This window comes from Rhincodon typus, chromosome 10, assembly GCF_021869965.1.
Source record: "Rhincodon typus isolate 14 chromosome 10, sRhiTyp1.1, whole genome shotgun sequence".
Classification (NCBI taxonomy): domain Eukaryota; kingdom Metazoa; phylum Chordata; class Chondrichthyes; order Orectolobiformes; family Rhincodontidae; genus Rhincodon; species Rhincodon typus.
Window position 1 is genome coordinate 59,290,108 of NC_063341.1, and position 19,054 is coordinate 59,309,161.

Here is a 19,054-nt window from a genome sequence, read left to right on the forward strand (position 1 = left end):
GTTGTAGTTTCTGTTTTCATGTTGCCTAATACTGAGTTCTGATGAATCATAAAGTGCTGTGATTTGAGTGGTTTGTAAATTGAGGCTGCTGGAAGCCAAGGCCTGTTTTACAACTTGCAAATCTGCAGGTTTGCTGGATTACGGACATGACAATTGATATTTACAGTAAATGAATATATTCTGTGTAGAATTTTATGCAGTACTTGTTACATTTTTATTTGAAAATATCTAATGGCTCTTGGAAGTCTGTTTTAGAAGTTTTGAGGACTTGTTTGCAGATTTTGTGTTTCTGAGGTGGCTGGAGGGGAATCAGCGAGGGATGCCATGATTATGGATTCACAAAGTTCTGAAGTGGATACTATTTCATATTTACTTTCTTTCTTGTTAATTTTTTTACTCTTTATTTTTAGTGACAGCCACTTTGGGTCAGAGTTTCTGCTTTAAACTCATTCTGTGGAAAAGGCACAAACTGTGTGTTTTTGAGAAATGTTTTCCTTTCTTTTGAACTTCCACTCAAAGTTTACTTGCAGATCGCAGAAAGCAAAATTTGCCACAATATTGGGCAACTTTTTAAAAATATTACATTTTAAAAATGATTTTGATAAATACCTCTGGTTTGATGAATCTTGTGGATGAGACCAGGAGGAGGTCATCCCCTGCTTGTAACTTTCAAGTTCGAAGGTCCTGGAGACATTTTTAAAAGGCATTCGACCAAACATTCACATGCTGCAATGCTGGAACATCACTCAGGCTGTCAGAGATGACATCCCCAGGCATACATTTTGTCCCTTCTACAATCGGTCCCCCTTTTATGGTCAGCCTACCACCCTTGTCCAGGGAGACTTCCACCTTTGGCCAGATTTCTTTACTTGTGTCAATGACTATTGAACCTCTCTCTTTCTGTCATCCTGCATGCCCTGTGCAACTTAGATTGTTACCGTCCGATCTCAATTGTAGCCTGACACAGATATGCATTCCTCAAAGATAACAGCGCAAATTCCAGAAGTACACTAACTTGCCTGTATGCCTCTAATACACAGTCAGGAATTTCAAGGCTTGACTTGCTTGCTCTTGAATGGTATGAGTTGGTGAGTTCTGGTGAGTTGGCCTATTATTAAGCACTCACAAATGGCAAATACATACAAAAAGGCCTATTGGACCTTTCCTTTAATTTCCATTTACTAAATTACATAGGATTCTGACCTTTTATCTCCCATATCACTCTGCCTCTATTCCCAATTCCACGAGCAGCATAAGGGACTAACCTACTTCAATAAAAGCCACTGTGTGGTGCTATGGAGTGGATTTTTTTTATTGGACAATGTGTGCACTCAGTGGAAGGTGAATGAGCAGCAGTTTAGGTGGAGTGAATTAATATTGCCCTTTTAAAAGGTATTTTTCAGATAAAACTATCCTTCAAAAGGCGTTCTTCTTTTGTAGTTTGTTTGTTTTTAAAAGAAAACTTATCTGTGGTTGAACACAATCCTGCATGCTGACAGTATGTTTTGTAGGCCTCAGTATTTCCTACAGCTTTTATTTAGAAGCTGTCCTGTTCACAATGTGCTGCAATTCGGGTGGTTTGTAAATTGAGGCTGCTGGAAGCCAAGGCCTGTTCTACAACTTCCAAATCTGCAGGTTTGATGGATTAGGGTCATGGTAATTGATATTTACAGTAAATGAATATCTTCTTTGTAGAATTTTATGCAGTACTTGTTACACTTCTTTTTGAAAATATCTAATAGCTCATGGAAGTCTGTTTGGGGACTTGTTTGCAGATGATGTGTTTCTGAGGTGGCTGGAGGGGAATTAGTGAGTGACACCATGATTATGGATTCACAGGTGACTGGTGAAAGCTATTGCTGTAATTCGGTTTGGTCCCTGAATTTGGGATTTCAATGAACAGTAAAATTCAATCCAGACTAGCTATGAGTTGTATTCCCAACATAAAAGCAAGATCTCCAAACACTTTTAGGCAGGTTTGAAGCACGATTGTTGGAGGCATGATCAGTGGCGAAAGAGATTAGTTTTCAGGTGACATTCAAAGGGTTGTGATGCGTATCAGGTTTGGGCAAGCATTCCAGGGAGCATAGAAACTTACAAAATAGGTAGACTCTTCAGCCGCTCTAATAGGACCTTTGCTGTAGAGTGAGGGAACAGGGAACCAGCAGTAAACTCAAGGCAGACAAGCACAACTTGCGAACTGGAATATGGGGCTGGATGATAATGTTTTAGATGATGCAGATAGAGTCATGGAATCATACAGATTGGGAACAGACTCTTCAGTCCAACTCGTCCATGCTGACCAGGTTTCCTAAACTAAACTTGTCTCACTTGCCTGCGTTTGGCCCATATCCCTCTAAACCTTTCCTATTCATGTACCTATTCAAATATCTTTTAAATGTTGTAACTGTACGTGCATCTACCACTTCCTCTTGCAGTTCATTCCATACACGAACCACCCTCTGAGTGAAAAGATTGCCTCTAGGGTCCTTCTTAAATCTTTATCTTCTCACCTTCAAAATATGCCCCCTAATTTTGAACTCCTCCACCCTAGGGGAAAGACCTTTGCTATTCACCGTTTCTATGTTGGAGTAAAAATCTAAACTTACATTATATATTACCTCCGGACTCTTGAAAGCATTTGACGGAAGCAAGGACATACAGGTATCATGTTTATTTTGTAACATTGATCTGAAGGAAATTTTCATCTATCCAACAGTTATTGTCAGACGGACAATTTAAAAATTTCAGTAGCAGTCTTAGGATGTTGCGAGGGAGAATTGGCTATCGCTGCTTCATCCTTTGCTAATTGTCTAATCTTCTCCATCTCTCCAACTCTCTAAGATCCCTGAGGTCCTCACACTCTATCCTCTTCTTCACATCACACATTGACAGCCAGATGTCTCAGCCCTCACTGGAGTTCTTTCCTTCAACATCTCCTTTTAGATGCTACTTAAGGCACACAAGAATAATACAGAACTATTGTAGAAAATACATGGCGTATGGAAAAACACCTTCAACGAACCCGTGTCTTATATGGTTTACAGTTTGGGGAAAAAGGATCAAATTTAGTAAGATTCAGGACTACTCAGTGCTGCTCAAAAATCTCCCTTGTATATTTTCCGATATTTAGAATGGTTCACCGAATGCGCTCAGAAGTTACACTTTGCAGCATCAAAGTTGTCAAGAAATACACTGCAACCTGAAATAGACAAGCTTCCAATCTATCAAGTTCCCTGATCAAACAATTAATTTGATTGTTCTCCGTCTCTGTTGACTTGACAATTAAACATTGCAGTCTTAAAGAGCAACTGCTTCATCTGAATAATATGCCATGTATTACACAATATACACTAACTTCCTTAATTAGTCACTTACAGTATCAGGAGAGATGGGGCACTGTATGAAACACACACCTGTCACATTTCTGAATTCAATTGAAAAATATCCATTCCTTTTAAACACAGGAGCAAGTCTCTCAGTTCCTGCTAGCATTTCTAATCTTACTCTTGTGGTCTTTCTCCCTAGTTAAGGGCTGGAATTTACAAGTAATGTACTGTAACCTCCATCAATTAATCTCTAATGCAGTTCAGTTCCTGCGTAATTAAGCTGCTTCATCACGGAAGATAACTGCAAAGAGACAAACCAAATGTATCTTAGTGGCTCAGCAACTGTAGTTCAGCCTAGTAAGTTCCACTTAGATACATTTAAGAATCTGTTGAAATTCATTCCCGCTCGCATACTTTCTCTTTAAATATGAATCAAAGCCACAGGTAATGCGAGAGTACTGGAATGTAGTGGTATCTGAAGTAGACCTGAAACATTGACTTTGCTTCCTCTCCACAGATGCTGCCAGACCTGCTGAATTTCTCCAGTAATATCTGTTTTGCTGCTGGTATATAGTGTCTGTCCGTTAACTACATTACAATAGTGGCTACACTTCAAAAGTATATAATTGACTGTAAAGTATTTTGAGGGATCAAGTGACAATGAAATGTGCTACATCAATGCAAAATTTTCTTCTTAGCCTGAAGTTTTCAATGACTGATGATCACTGCATAATAAAAAAAATCCATAGCTCCGAAAATCCTGATTGCCCAGTTCCCTATTTGAAATGCGACAAGTGGCATGGTACCTTCCAGTCAATCTCTGCATTGGCAGGACATGTGCTTGTTGATGCCCAGTTCAGAAATACCTCCATTTTAATATTTTCATCCCTGCATTCAATCCTTCCATAACCATTTTTTCACTATCTTCATAACTTCTTTCTGCTATCTTTGCAACCTCCTATAGCATTAGAGCACTTCGAGATCTCTGGATAACTGATTCTGACCTCTTGAGTTTTATTGCTTCAACACTGGTGACTATGTCTTCAGCTCCCTAGGCCCGAAGCTCCTTTATTCCCTCCCCAAATCTCTGCTCCTTCAACCGTGCTCTCTCCTCCACTAAAATATTTCCTAAAACCTATCTCTTTGACTTAGCTTTTGGTTATCAGAATTAATATTTCCTTAACAGGTTAGCTGTCAAATTTGAATTGGACACTATCCTGTGAAGCAGTTTGGAATGATTCCTACATTAAAGATTGGGTCAGAGAGAGAGAGATGTTTTGCCTGTTTCAGAGTCTTTTGTCTCCACCTAGATCCCTATATTAACTTTCCGGTCTCACCCTTCAGGTGCCCACAATTGGGAACCATAGTCATTGTGGGGTCAAATTGTTTTACATAGGCTTAGCAAAACTTACAAGCCTTTGTGCTCTATTCCTCTATTTATAAAGACGATCAAAAACACAGGCCTCAGTATGATACACAGTACAACTTTGGCTTTGTTGGGCAATTACACGCAACTTGGTCATTCATTGAATACAATCATCTCTTTGAAACTGGCCTTACAATATCCAAATCCCATCATCCAAAAGACTTTGGCTTTATCAACAGCAAAATGAAACTTTTTCATTGACTGATCAGTATTTTCTCATTTTAAATTGAAATTAACCAATCTTACAAATGCTTTTACCATGAAGCATGAAGTAGGAAAACAAAATGGTGGAAATCTGAAATAGGAAAAGGAAATGCTGGAAATACTCAGCAGGCTAGAAAGCATCTCCGGAGAGAAATACAGACTCAACACATCGGATTCACAATCTGCATTGGTTCTGATGAAGGGTCACAGACCTCTGTCCCTCTCTCTGCATAGACACTGCCAGACTTGCTGAGCATTTCCAATATTTCCTGTTTCTTTTGAACAAAAATAACCCTTTTTCTCAGCCCTCCAAAAACAATCAGATTTCTTTTGAAAAAAAAAAATACCAAAGATGCTGGAAATCAGAAACAGAATGAGAAGTTGCTGCAAAAACCCAGCAGGTCAGGCAACATTTGTAGAGAGAAAGTAGAGTTAACGTTTCGGGTCCAGTCAGCCTTCCTCAGAAGCCCCCTTCAGCAGGAAACCAGCAGCAGCTGTCTGAGATGTGGGTGGAAAACATTAAGCATCAACTTGAAAAAAAATTTGTTACGATGTGAGGACAACATGAAGAACCTGCTGAACAAAAGAAAATTCAAAGTTTGAGAAATAATCAATCATTTAAAAATATAAGTGATGGGTGCTAACAGGAGAGCTAACTAACAAAATCTTTCCTCTTTTTGATTAAGAAACAGATTCAGTAGGCCTCAAGGCCTGGTCACCAGGGAAGAGGAGGGGAACTGCAGCCAAGTGAAAGAGATGGTTTTAGGTTGTATTTGTTTCAGGTGATGCGCACTCCAAGTTGGCCATAATGGAATTGTGATGAAAGTGGAGATTGGAAGGGGGTTGCCTTTCAGCCTGCATGTTCTTTCTCTCCCGACCCAGTGTGTGGGTGGATATTGAAGGGTGGGGCAATGTTTTTTGTGACCCCCATCCTCCCCCGTACTGAGCAGCTTCTGTTTATTTGTGTGTGTGTGTCCAGCTCATTCCCAGTCTCAGAATTCTCTTTCTCTCTCACACATACTCAGTCTTTTTCATTCTCCAACATGTGCACACATAGACACACAATTTCTCTCTCGCACACAACACACATTCTGTCACACACATAAACATTCTCTATTTCTCTTCTCTCTCTATCTCATACACACACACTCTCTCTCTCATACACACACTCTCTCTATCTCTCTCACACGCATACTCTCCGTCTCTCTCACACACACACTCTCTCTATCTCAAACACACACTCTGTCGGTCTCTCTCACACACTCTCTCTCTCTATCTCTCACACACACACTCTCTCTCTCTATCTCACACACACACACTCTCTGTCTCTCACACACACACTGTCTCCGTCTCAGACAGACATGTACATTTCCTCTCTGTCTCACACACTCTGTCTGTCTCAGTAACTTTCTCCTGATCCATCTCTCTCATACACAGGCACATACACTCTCACACTCTCTCTCTTCCACACACACACACACCCTGCCTCACTCACAGACCTCCTTCTCTCTCTGTCTCTCTCTCACACACACACGTACACACACGCGCGCACACACACACACGTTCTCTCTCTCTATCTCTCTCACACACTCACTCTTTCTGTCTCAGACGTAGATACACATTCTCTCTTGTCTTTCACACACATTCCCTATCTCTTTCTCTATCCCTCTTTCACACACGCACTCTAAAACCATTGAGAGGGAAGAGGTTGTGTCAGGAGGCAGGACACAAAGGTGGTGATTAGGAGCTATCATCAATCAGCCTGTCTGAAACAGCATCGAGAGGAGAATGAAGGAGGGAGGGATGAGGTCAGGTGTGGGCATGGGCAATGAGACAGCCTAAGACACCAGGAAGAGATCAGGGTTTCAGGTCGGTACTGCCCAGTCTATGGAAGGGCCACATACACCATTGTAGGAAGGAGGTCAAGAACGACCTTTCAGGGTGAGGCTGAACACCATGAGGCTCTTTACCTCATCTTGTACTGCAGCAGCTTCCGCCCACGGCCATCAGAACAGCCTGTGAGTTACCACATAAGGTACGAAAGAAAGGAAGGGTTGGGGGAAATTCCTGTGCCCTACTCAGCCAATATACACTGCTGGTCAGAACGTCAGCAATCATTGGTCGATGATACTGTAGAGTGAGGTGGTGCACTGACTTCATTAGGTACAATGGGCATTGTATACCCTGACTGATAGGCTACTCAGCCAATCAGCTCAGGCCTCCTTGGAGGAATGGACCCTAGTGGTTAGGGCCCTGGTTCAATTCCACCCTCAGGTGACTGTGTGGAGTTTGCATGTTCTCCCCGTGTCTGTGTGGGTTTCCTCCGAGTGCTCCGGTTTCCTCCCACAGTCCAAAGATGTGCAGATTAGGTGGATTGGCCGTGCTAAATTACCCATAGTGTTCAGGGATGTGCAGGCTAAGTGGATTAGCCATAGAATATGCAGGGTTACAAGGATAGGGAAGGGGGGAGTTGGATCTGGGTGCAATGCTTTTCGGAGGGTTGGTGTGGACAAGATGGGCCAAATGGCCTGTTTCCACACTGTAGTGATTCTATGACTAAAGTACTTGGTGATGTCCACTGGTTATGAAAGCATGACATGTATGCAAGTCTTTCTTCCTTGCCTCTGTTCTTACAATTGTAATCTAAACAGTTCAGGTTTTGACAATGATTGTTATTGTCCAGTGTGACTTTCTGCTGGACTCTAGTTTTCCTATCCTTCATGGGAAACATACAAATACAGCACCCACTGATTTAACACACCCTTTCTCCCATGTCCCACACGCCAGCTCCTCAATTGTACATTACTGGAGCCCTGCAATCTGATTGGTAAATTTAATTGGTGAGTTACAGATAACTGTTTTCTAAATTTAGGCTCTTTTAAATCTAATTGTAAATATCATTAGGAGTTGTCATTAGTGTTTTCTCATCATTTCTCTGCAGCTCCCAAGGCCTCCAGGTTCCTTTTCCCTAAGTGTTTTGTTGTTATGGAAACCCGTGCAGGTTCGTTTTTATGCAACAGGATGATTCGCCCTGAGGTCTTTTACTAGAATGACTTAATTTAAAACCAGTATAGGGTTGATTCATTTAAGTCAATTTATATGCAATAAGGAGAGCAAAAATATCAATAATAAATCAACTACCAAGTTTCAGAACTCTAGTATTTTAATCCTCATTGAAGGAATAAAATTTAATAATTAATTATAAAAGTTAATGATTGTAGAATTCATTATCTTCCAGGCCCTGTCTCTGGCAGTGCTGGGTTCGTAATGTTGTGTTTGGTCTCATGCTTCCTCTCCGCTATTGTAACTGGTAATTCTGTCTGCACACCGTTACTTCGGGTTGATTTGCTACAACTTTCTCCCTCACATGTGGGCGGCTAATTTGCTGAGGTAGATGCTGGCGCTTGTAGGCATCAAATGGGCACCAAAGGATCGCCCATTTTGGGGAGCGAGGTCCAAAGACGGCTCAAAGGGGTCCGACTTAAATGGATCTGGCAAATCTTTCACGTATGCCTACAACAGGCATTACCCCGCCATTTTTAACGTGAATAATGGGGGCCTATTTCCTGACATGGGCCTTGTCTGTTGCAGAAACCAATCTGTGCTGGGCCTGCTCTGCTGGAGCCTATGCCACAGCTGCCAATGCAGCATGATGCTTTTCTGGAAAAGGTTTGTTGTCTTTCCAAAAGGCGCTAATTGCAACACTGTAACCATTGTTACATATTGTTAAAAAAAGTCCCTGGTCTGGCCTACATGTGACTCCAGACCCACAGCAATGTGGTTGACTCTTAACTGCCCTCTGGGCAACTAGCGATGGGCAGACAGTGATGCCTATATCCTGTGAATGAATAAAATAAAACCCATTTAGGTCACTAATGCCTTTTAAGGAAATAAATCCGTTGCTACCAGGTCTGACCCAAATGCAGACATACAGGAACATAACTGCCCTCTGAAATGGCCTATCAAGGCTCTCCGATTTATCAAACACCAAAAATTTCGAAAGAAAGAAATGCAACTGATGGACCAGCTGATGCTGACCTAAACAACAGGCACGATAATAGCAAAGCCAGCCCAGTCCACCCTGCAAAGTCCTTCTTGCTAACATCTGAGGACTGTTTAAAAATAAATTGGGAGACTCTCCCACAGACTAATCAAGGATCACAATCTCACAGATGCCAGTCTTCACCCAATTCAAGTCGCTCCTTGTGATGTTGAGAAACAGCTAAAGGGAATAATTCTCAAGGCTTGTGCACCAGAAATGGTCACGCCCCTAGCTGAACTCTTCCAATGTAGTCTACAACACTGGTGACTCCCTGACAATTTAGAAAATTGCCCGGGTAAGTCCTGTGCACAAAAAGCAGGACGAATTCAAACCGGCTAACTACAGCAAAGTGATGGAAGAGATCGTCGACAGTGCTATCAAATGGCACATGCAAAGGAATAACCTGCACACTGGTGCTCAGTTCAGGTTCTGCCTTTCAGCTCCTGACCTCATTACAGCCTCATTCAAATATGCACAAAAGAGCTGAAATCCAGGAGTGAGGTAAGACTGACTTCCCTGACATTAAGGCTGTATTTGAGTGTGACATCAAGGAGTCCTAACAAACCTGGAGTCAATGGAAATTGGGGAAAACATTCTCCTGGTTGGAGTCATGCCTGGCACAAAGGAAGATGGTTGTGATTGTTGAAGGACAACCATGGTCAGGTCATCACTGGAGGAGGTTCTCGGGGATTTTTTCTAATATTTTCTAATTAACCTGTTCAGAGATAGGGCCACTACCACTATGCCACAAGAGCCCTAGTTCCTCAGGGTATCGTCGTAGACCCATCCATCTTCAGCTGTTTCATCAATGACTTTCCCTCCATCATAAAGTCAGAAGTAGGGATGTTCACCAATAATTGCACAATGTTCAGCACCATTTGTGACTTCTCAAATACTGAAACAGTCCATGTTCAGATGCAGAGGTTCTGAACAACATTTAAGCTTGGGCTAATAAGTGGTTAGTAACATTCATGCCATGCAAGTACCAGACAATGACCATCTCCAATGAGAGAAGATCTAATCATCACCCCTTGATATTCAATGGCATTAGCAAGACTGCATCGTCCACTATCAATAACTTAGGGGTTACCATTGACCAAGAACTGAACTGGACCACTCATCTAAATGCTGTGACTACATGATCAGATAAGGGACTAGGAATTCTGCAGCACATAACTGACCTCCTGTCTCCACGAAGCCTGTCCACCATCTGCAAGGCACAAGTCAGAAGTGTGATGGAATACTCTCCACTTGTCTAAGATTGACACTATTTGGGACAAAGTTACCTGTACAATTGGCACCCCATCCATCACCTTCAATATTCACTCCCTCCAGCACTCACATACGGTGACAGCAGCGTGTACTGTCTACAAAATGTACTTCAGTATCTTGATAAGACATCTTCGACAGCACCTTCCAAACTCACAACCCCTACCATCCAGAAGGACAAGGCAACAGATGCATGGGAACACCACCACCTGAAGGTTCCCCTCCAAGCCACACACAATCCTGACTTGGAACTATATCATTGTTCCCTCATTGCCACTGAGTCAATATCGTGGCACTCTCCTCCTTACAGGACCAGGTGTCTCTGCGCTCCAAGGACTTCTGTCATTCAAGAAGGCAGTTCACCAGCACCTTCTCCAGGGCAATTAGGGATGGTCAATAAATGCTGGCTGCCAGCAATGCACATGTCCCGCACATGAATAAATAACAGTTTAACAATAAATCTACATAACTTCAACTGGATATTTTTATGCTGAAGGAATATCTGTTGGAAATTCTCATCATTTGTTAACCGCAATTGCTAAAGAACCTGAACCCAAGGACTGAACAAAAGTTTTGTAATGGGCAAATAAATGCAGAAGAAGGTTTCTCTCCTGGTAAATGTTAAATTATTAGTGCCCTTTGAAATATGTGCACTAAATGATGTAATCACAGTTGGTGGTTTAAAATGATCACACTTTGCTTGGATCACCCGCTGTGACATTACATTGAAGGATAATAAAGTTCCATAATTAAGTTCTCAAATGAATCTATATTTAGCAGAAATGTTGTAGAATATTTGTTGTTTAATGAATATCATCCAAAAAGAAAAGGTTTTTAGTGTCTGTTAAATGTGTTTAATAGGCCATTGAAAAATAGCAGTCTAATGAAGCTTCATCATACCTGCTTCTTTTTGTTTAAAACAATAAGGAATGAGTCTGAAAGATGAGTATAAATTGTATGTGGCAGTAGTGAATCGTAGTAACGCAGTTATGCCCTGCACTGTATGTAATAGCTATGTGCTAATGAGAATGCACAGAGCAATTTTGGCATTTCAATCAATCTGTGCTCTCACCTTTAGAGAATGACAGTTCACCTTTGGACATTTCAAAGCTTTCCACTGATACTTTTTCTTCCATTTGGTTTACAGTCCCAATGCCTTATCCTCTGCATTTCGCTGCTAACCTTTCCTGGCTTTTCCTGGAGTTTGATAACTTATGCCAACGGGTTGAAGCAGCTGCCCGGGCAGGATTCAAAGCAGTGGAGGTGGCATGGCCGTACGATACTGAAGCAACACAGTTAAAGGAAGTTTTGAAGAGGAATGGAATGGAGATTGTATTGATTAATACCCCACCTGGTAAATATATATCAATTAATTCCAAATCCAAATTGAATGTCTAAAGAAGTAAATGATGAGAATGAAGTAAATGATGAGGGAGAGATAATCAACCACGATGTACAGTCTAGATTCAATCATAAATACTTGGGTAGTGAACCCCCTAGAGTCATAGAGTCATGCAGCATGGAAACAGACCCAAGCTAAACTAGTCCCATGTGCCTGGATTTGGCCCATATCCCTCTAAACCTTTCCTATCCATGTACCAGTCCAATTGTCTTTTAAATGTTGTTCCTGTACCTGCATCTGTCACTTCTTCTTCCGCATATGAACCACCTACTGTGTGGAAAAGTTGCCCCTCAGATGCCTTTTAAGTCTTTCTCCTCTCACCTTCAAATTATGCCTCCTGGTTTTGAACTCCCCAAATCTGGGGAAAAGACCTTTAATGATATGTCGAATTAGTCTGTTGGTTTTGGAAGGATCATCAGAATCAATTTTCATTGAACAAAGGCGCTGTCTTTGCTTGCACCTGGGATATTACACTCTTTGGTTGGGCAATGAATGTCCAGGAAGATAGAAGGGTGGGTCTGGAAATTCCTATTGTCCTTCCACTTCACGGCTCGCTAGAACTCCTGCTGGACTTTTTTTCTGTGTTGTCTTTCTCCTTTCCAGGAAACAAAGCAAAAGGAGAACTTGGGCTTGGAGCACTTCCAATGCAGCAGGCCGAATTCCGAACAGGATTGGAATCAGCAGTGAAGTACGCTAAGACTGTAGGGTGCAAACAGTGAGTATCATTCAGGTGCTATTTTAGGACTTTGGTCATTTTGATTACAGTTATTTAGTCAATGCAAACCCCTTAAGCCAACCAATAGCCTGCTAACTGGTTAAGTTTTGAGATGATTTAGTCTGTAGAGGGAGCACTCCTTGGTAATGCGAGCATTGATTGTATCTCCCCACAAGTGCAAAAGGGATTTGTACGGAGGTCCCAGAAATAGCGGTTGGCCATGCAGGGCCCCCCCCCAGTTTGTTCTTAATCTGTTGAAGAATGACCACTGTCACTGTGGTATTTCAAAGACTGCCATTTGACAAATAAGTTTTGCCGCAAAGGCTTTGTTAGTGACTTCCCCTGTTTCCAATCCTTGATTCAATATGTGTCTGCTGGTAAATCTTGTTCAGAAAGGTTGTTTCACATGGGCTGATGAAATGGAAGACAGGCACGAGGTGGTTTGAAATGTCATCCAGGAGTGGTACGTGAGGTGTGGCATGAATATCAGCTTAAGGGTTTTTGTCAGTTGACAGATGTGTAATAGAGTGATGTTTAAGAAGCTGGAGATTATTGAGTGGAGGTTTCCAATTATAATGGCCATTGTTGTATTCAATTGAGTGTCATGAGATGTGTGTATTGGCAGACAAGTACACAGTGCTGTGCTGCAGGGTGTGACAGTGCAAATGCTGAGGTCCAGACTGTTGCAAGCAACAGCACCCCACCTAGAACCGACAGTTTGGCAACTGATACATCTAAAGCCGATTAACTCAGCAGGACTTTGGGTAAAGCGAGAGCAGGGAGAGTGTAGAACTGTTCAGAGAAGACAGGGAGAGAAACTAGAGTGAGGTCAGGGAGAGGGGGAGAAGTGTACTGTAGGGCCACAGCAATAGAAGATAGAGCAAGAGAGGGAGAGACTTGCTGTAAAACTGGAGCAAATCAAAAGTCTCACAACACCAGGTTTTTCTGATGAAGGGTCTAGGCCCGAAACGTCAGCCTTCCTGCTCCTATGATGCTGCTTGGCCTGCTGTGTTCATCCAGCTCTACACCTTGTTATACCAGGTTATAGTCAAACAGGTTTATTTGAAATTACAAGCCTTCAGAGTACTCCTCCTTTGTTAGGTGAATGCCAGTAAGACTGGAGAATAGAGGAGGGACCAAGGGTGCAGACTCAATAACATATTCCATGTAATTAATAATCCAGTGGATTCTCTATGCTCCTACAGCCAACAGAGTCCTGACAGAGCAGGAGGACTGAATTATAAAACTACACATACTGCATTTGTCTAGATGCCAGTCAGAGTAGTTTCTGGACTGGTCGATATGATGTTGCTCTTCATCGGTTTTGAAAGGGATGAGATAATGTCAACCATGGCAAACTTAGCGGGCAGAACCCGTGGCTTGGGATTGAAGAGGATTTAAATTCAAAACTCAGCTGTGGTAACAATATTCTTATGAACAGTTTGGTAAATCTGTGGAATGGGCTCCCAAAGGACTTGATGGAAGCAGAAAGTGTTTATTCATTCATGTGCAAAATAAAGCGATTTATTTCAGCAAATAAAAAATTGGGAGACAGAATACGCGACATGATAATGGGGTAAGTGTAGTGTGCTTGCCTGGAATGGATAATTTCAGCTTTTTGGCTGCCAAAACTCTCCATCACTACTGGTTTTTCTTGCCATTTGCCAGTTCCATCGCAGAGCAGTTGATAAAGATTAATTGCCATGATTAGTCAACAACTCCATTACTGCTGTACCATATCAAAATGGTAGAAGCTAAACTAAGTGAAACTTGCTCATTTACTGTACCTATTGTACATATTGTTTCTATACTCCTATTTAGCTACTGACCTGGACTACTAAATCAGGGAGTGAGAGTTCAGATAGAGAATTTATATTCCATTTAGAACCTGGAAACAAGTGCAGAGTAAGTGTCAAAAGAAGCCCTAGATCTCTACAGTAAGGAGAGAGGCCATTTGGCCTACACCAACCCTCCAAGCAGCATCCCACACAGAATGGGCCTTCATTTCCCCACAGCTCTGCATTTACCATGACTAATCCACCTAGCCTGCACATCCCTGGACAATTTAGCATGGCCAATCCATCTAGCCTGTACATCTTTGGACCACAGGAGAGAACCAGAGCAAACCCACACAGACTCAAGGAGAATGTGCAATGCCAAGGCTGGGATTGAACCTGGGTCCCTGGTGCTGTGAGGCAGCAATGCTAACCGCTGTGCCACCTCATCTCCTTGGGCTTTTGATGGACTACAAATACATTTTGCCTTTAAAACTTGTGTACACCCATGATTTGGACAACAGTCAAGTTAGTGGGGCAGGTGAGAAACATCAACACAACATGCTATTTGAACCTTCGATCTATAACCACAGATTAATTAGGAAATGTATATTTCACTAATAAATTCTTGAAGCAGTGAAACTAAAGCCAAATATTGGGGGAAAAAATCAGACATACTCAAGCCAGACAATATCCGAAGACAAAAATAATGAAATCTGCATATACATCTGAAATTCAAATTGGGACTTAAAGCTTGCCTTTCCATGCATACACAAATGAATTGGGAAGAGGCAGCCACTTTGCTCACTAAACCTTTCGTGATAATGAAGAGGAAGGCCGTGAAAATGTCACACTGATATAATGGCATAGTAGTCACTGGAATAGTAATCCAGAACCCCAGGCTAATGTCCTGCAGCATGGGTTCAAATCACACCATGGCAGATGGTGGAATTTGAATTCAATAAAAATTTGGAATAAACAGCTAAGTGACTGTGTTACCACTGTTGATTGTCATAAATATCCATTCGGTTCACTCATGTCCTTTAGGGAAGGAAATCTGCTTTCCTTACCTGGTTTGGACTACACGTGACTCCAGATCCACAGCACTATGTTGACTCTTAGCTGCCTTTGCCTCCAATCAAGCCGTTCAGTTCAAGGCATATGCAATAAATGCTTGCCCAGCCAGTGACACCTACATCCTGTGACTGACTAATGATCACGGTATTAACCCATCTAGTTCACTGATGTCCCTTAGAGAAGCAAATCTGCTGTTCTTATGCGATCCTTATGGTGGACCACGAAGCCACTCAGTTATAGGTAACCAAGGTAACTAGAGATGGATAGTAAATACCAACCTTGTTACTGACTTTCACGTTCAAGGAAAGAATTTAAAATGTTAGAATATTGTGAAAGGTACATTTTAAAGTAATGAGGTGTAATATCAACGGGAACATTTTTTAAGCAGTATTGCTATTCTTTCTATTTAAGGATCCATTTGATGGCAGGACGTGTTCCAGTGGACTTAGACAGAACATCTGTTACCAAGGCAATGGAGACCACATTTATAGAAAATCTGAAGTATGCTGCAGACATCCTCTCAAAGGTAGCTTTCTAATAGAACAGTAAAACGTCAAAGACTAATGATTCATGGGGAATGTGGTGATATCTGTTGTGCACAATGACTGTTAATGGATCTTCCTCCTCCGTCCTCTTCACTATAAATCTGTTTCGAAAAGTGCCTTAAGACGAGAGTACATCTCAGCCTCGGCAGTTCCTGGAATTAAGTTCACGTTTAAGAGCCAGCCCTTGTAGTTATGGGTAAAAGCAATTGACTTAGGATTGTTACTGTCGCTGGTGAGATTAGACACTGATAACTTTCTGAGTACAATTGAAATAAAAGCAGTAAATGCTGGGAACGCGCGAGAGTTCAGGCAGCATCTGTACAGTTATTGAGGCTACATGTGCTATAAAGACCATAGCACCATTGATTTAGGTAGTTAATGAGTTAAGACATTGGTGATAGCATTCATCACTATTTAGCTGGTATCGCTGACTTAGACTTTTTGTTCTTTGAACCAGATATTATTGTTTTCCCCTCTTTTGTCCCTCCCTACTCTATTGTACCTGAAGTACAAAGACTTTGTTCTGCCTGCCCATAGCCCCTTTACTGTGGGCTACAATGTACCGATCTACTGATGGACAGGAGGACTGGCTGATACTATCATTTTTCAACCTCCCAAAGATATGTCATTCTCTTTTTTTGTATTATTTGCCAAACCTAAGCACCTGAGCATAATGCTAAACTTATTATTTTTATTCAGGAAGAGATGCTAGGGTTGATTGAACCTATTAACTCTCGAATCACAGATCCCCATTACTTCCTGAATACTCCGCGTCAAGGTAAGTGTGAACATTGATCTTTAGGCAGCTCCATTCAAGGTCTGTAAAATACTCAGGTAGTCAGGCTATTCATAAAATTTAAAAAGCAATTGATTTTAAATTTGCTCAGCTGGGTAGAGAAATAAATGTCACACAATATGATCATCTCTTGCTATTTTTCATATGATTTATTAAGGAGCAATACATGAATTGGGAAATCTATTGGGCGTTTGCTAACATACTAAAAGCCTGTGTGCACTTTTGTTCACCATTCCAGTGTCCATCTTTATAATGGAAAATGCCGATGTAAATTTGTCATTCCGTTGGTATACCATCCTGCTAGTGATGGCACTGTTGATCTAGTTTTGTTTGTGCCTCCTTGGTCCCAGCCTGTTTTCTCTTCAAAAAACCTCTTCGACTTTAACTGAACCTGTTCTCCACTTCCCAAACTGCTGTCCTTTTTTTGTAAAGATATTGAAGACATAAAATCTAAGTGTCGTACAAAGTCAACATAGATTATGAATATTCTTCTGGAATGAACGTTCTAGAGTATGAAAAATATAATCTCCACAAGATCTGTTCATCTACAACCTAGATTTCTGCAAAACCCTTCTCTATACTGACCAGCATGGTTTTACTATCTGGGAAGTGAAGCATGTATGTTGGGTTTTTAATCCCTTTTGTAATGTTGTTCTGTGAATTAACTTTCATGTCACACAAGTGCCAGACATAACAGATGGGCTAGGGTGGATTAGCTGTGGTACATGTGGTGTTACAGGGATAGGGTGGGATGCTCTTTGAAGAGTTGGTGCAGACTTGATGGGCTGAATGGAGTCCTTCTGCACTGTAGGGATTCTATGATTCTAGCTGAGAATCTAGCCATTGCTCCTTGATGTTCAACCATTTTATTATTGGCTGATTCCCCAAATGGCATTGCCACCTCTGGATTCCCCACTATCAACATCCTGGGGATCACCATTGGCCAGCAACTGAATTAAGCCAACCATGTAAGCATTACAAGAACAGTTCCGAAGCTAATGGTCATTCAGTGAGTAGCTTCCCTCCTGACTCTACAAAGTCTGACTGCCATAGACAAGACACACTTCAGGAGTGTGATGCTTCTTCGGATTTGGACAGCCCCAACCAGACTCAAAAAGCTTAGCACTGTATCTGTGACAAAGCAGCCCAAATACACGCACCCTGTTCATCACTTTGAAGATTTACTTCCTCCACCGCTGGCAGACAAGGACAACAGTGTGCACCATTTGCAAGATACACTGCAGCAACTCTCCAAGGTATCATCAATAGCACCTTACAAATTTGCGACCTGTCACGCCCCCGCCCATCTGAAAGCTTCTGTCCAATTCACTGGATCTCCTGACTTAGAAGTCTATCACTGTAGCTTTACTGTCCTGGATTAAAATCCTGGAACTCTCTCCCTTACTGCACTACAGGCATGTTTTCCAACTTTACAAGGCTGTAGTGTGTCAAGAAACTGGCTCACCACCACTTTCTAGAAGACAATTAGAGATAAGCATTAGATGCTGGCCACACTAATGGCACCCACTCCTTACAATCAAATAATAACTTGCATTTTAGACATGTAAATGTCATCAGCCTCTCAGGTGTGATGCATATGAAATACCCTTGAGATACAAAAATAAATATTTATATTTATATATTAACATCATACAAGTGTAACTCACGTCAGAATCTGCATTTTAAATTGGTATCTAGGTATTTCCTTCTAGGTTTCAATACTGTTTACAAGTCATTTTAGCACCAAAATGATATTTCGGTATTTCCATGATGAGCCAAAGAGCCTCTTTCGGTGCTGTGAAAACTCTGTGCTGTGCTAGTACAGGACCATATTGAGGAACTGTGTTTACTGGGGTATTTATATCACGTGGAGACAGCTCTGCATTGTATTTACCATGGATTATTTGTGAGAACTGCACATTTATCTCCTGAAATCATGACAGAGAAGGCATGCAGTGCTGACAGCTTTTTAAAGCAGCACTCCTTTACAGCTGCTCCTTTATTTACAAAGGATGCAGAAGGGATTTACCAGTTTATACCAAGGTGGGGTGTGTGTGTGTGTGTCTCTGCTGGAGAAAGTGAGATTTGTTGTATGCTTGGTAGTCTGGATAGGAGTGATTACTGAATCCCCAATAGGTTTGAACAATAACCACATTATTAAATATTAAGAAACAAAATGCATCTTTACAGAAGTATGACTAACTCCACAGTAGCCATGATGCTTCTCTGTCATCTCTTACATGTTCAATGTGGGACGTGATACTCCCTCTGTCCCAGACATTAACCCTTCTACTACACGATTGTTCTGTTTAGAACACAGAAGGTAATGGGAAGCTGACTAGAAGCATTCAATTTTATGAGGAATGTTGATAAGAGTAAATGGGAAGAAATTGTTTTGACTGACAGGAGACTCAGTAACTCAGAGGATACAGATTTAAGATAATTGACAAAAGAGTGAGAGGAAGGGGGTGGTG

General features: G+C 41.6%; 1 protein-coding gene across 3 annotated transcripts in view; it reads left to right on the top strand.

Annotated features, from left to right (window-relative positions):
• Positions 1 to 1,297: 1,297 nt before the first annotated feature.
• Positions 1,298 to 19,054, top strand: part of hyi (hydroxypyruvate isomerase) — a 31,333-nt gene continuing 13,576 nt past the window's right edge. For all 3 annotated transcript variants that reach the window (XR_007263109.1, XM_048602317.1, XM_048602319.1), the window contains exons 1-5: positions 1,298 to 1,392; positions 11,418 to 11,624; positions 12,276 to 12,387; positions 15,651 to 15,765; positions 16,484 to 16,562. Coding sequence is in view for 2 of the 3 variants with exons in the window: in XM_048602317.1 (XP_048458274.1) it covers positions 11,423 to 11,624; positions 12,276 to 12,387; positions 15,651 to 15,765; positions 16,484 to 16,562 (508 nt within the window). In the remaining variant the exon portion in view is untranslated. The remainder of the gene's footprint in view (positions 1,393 to 11,417; positions 11,625 to 12,275; positions 12,388 to 15,650; positions 15,766 to 16,483; positions 16,563 to 19,054) is intronic.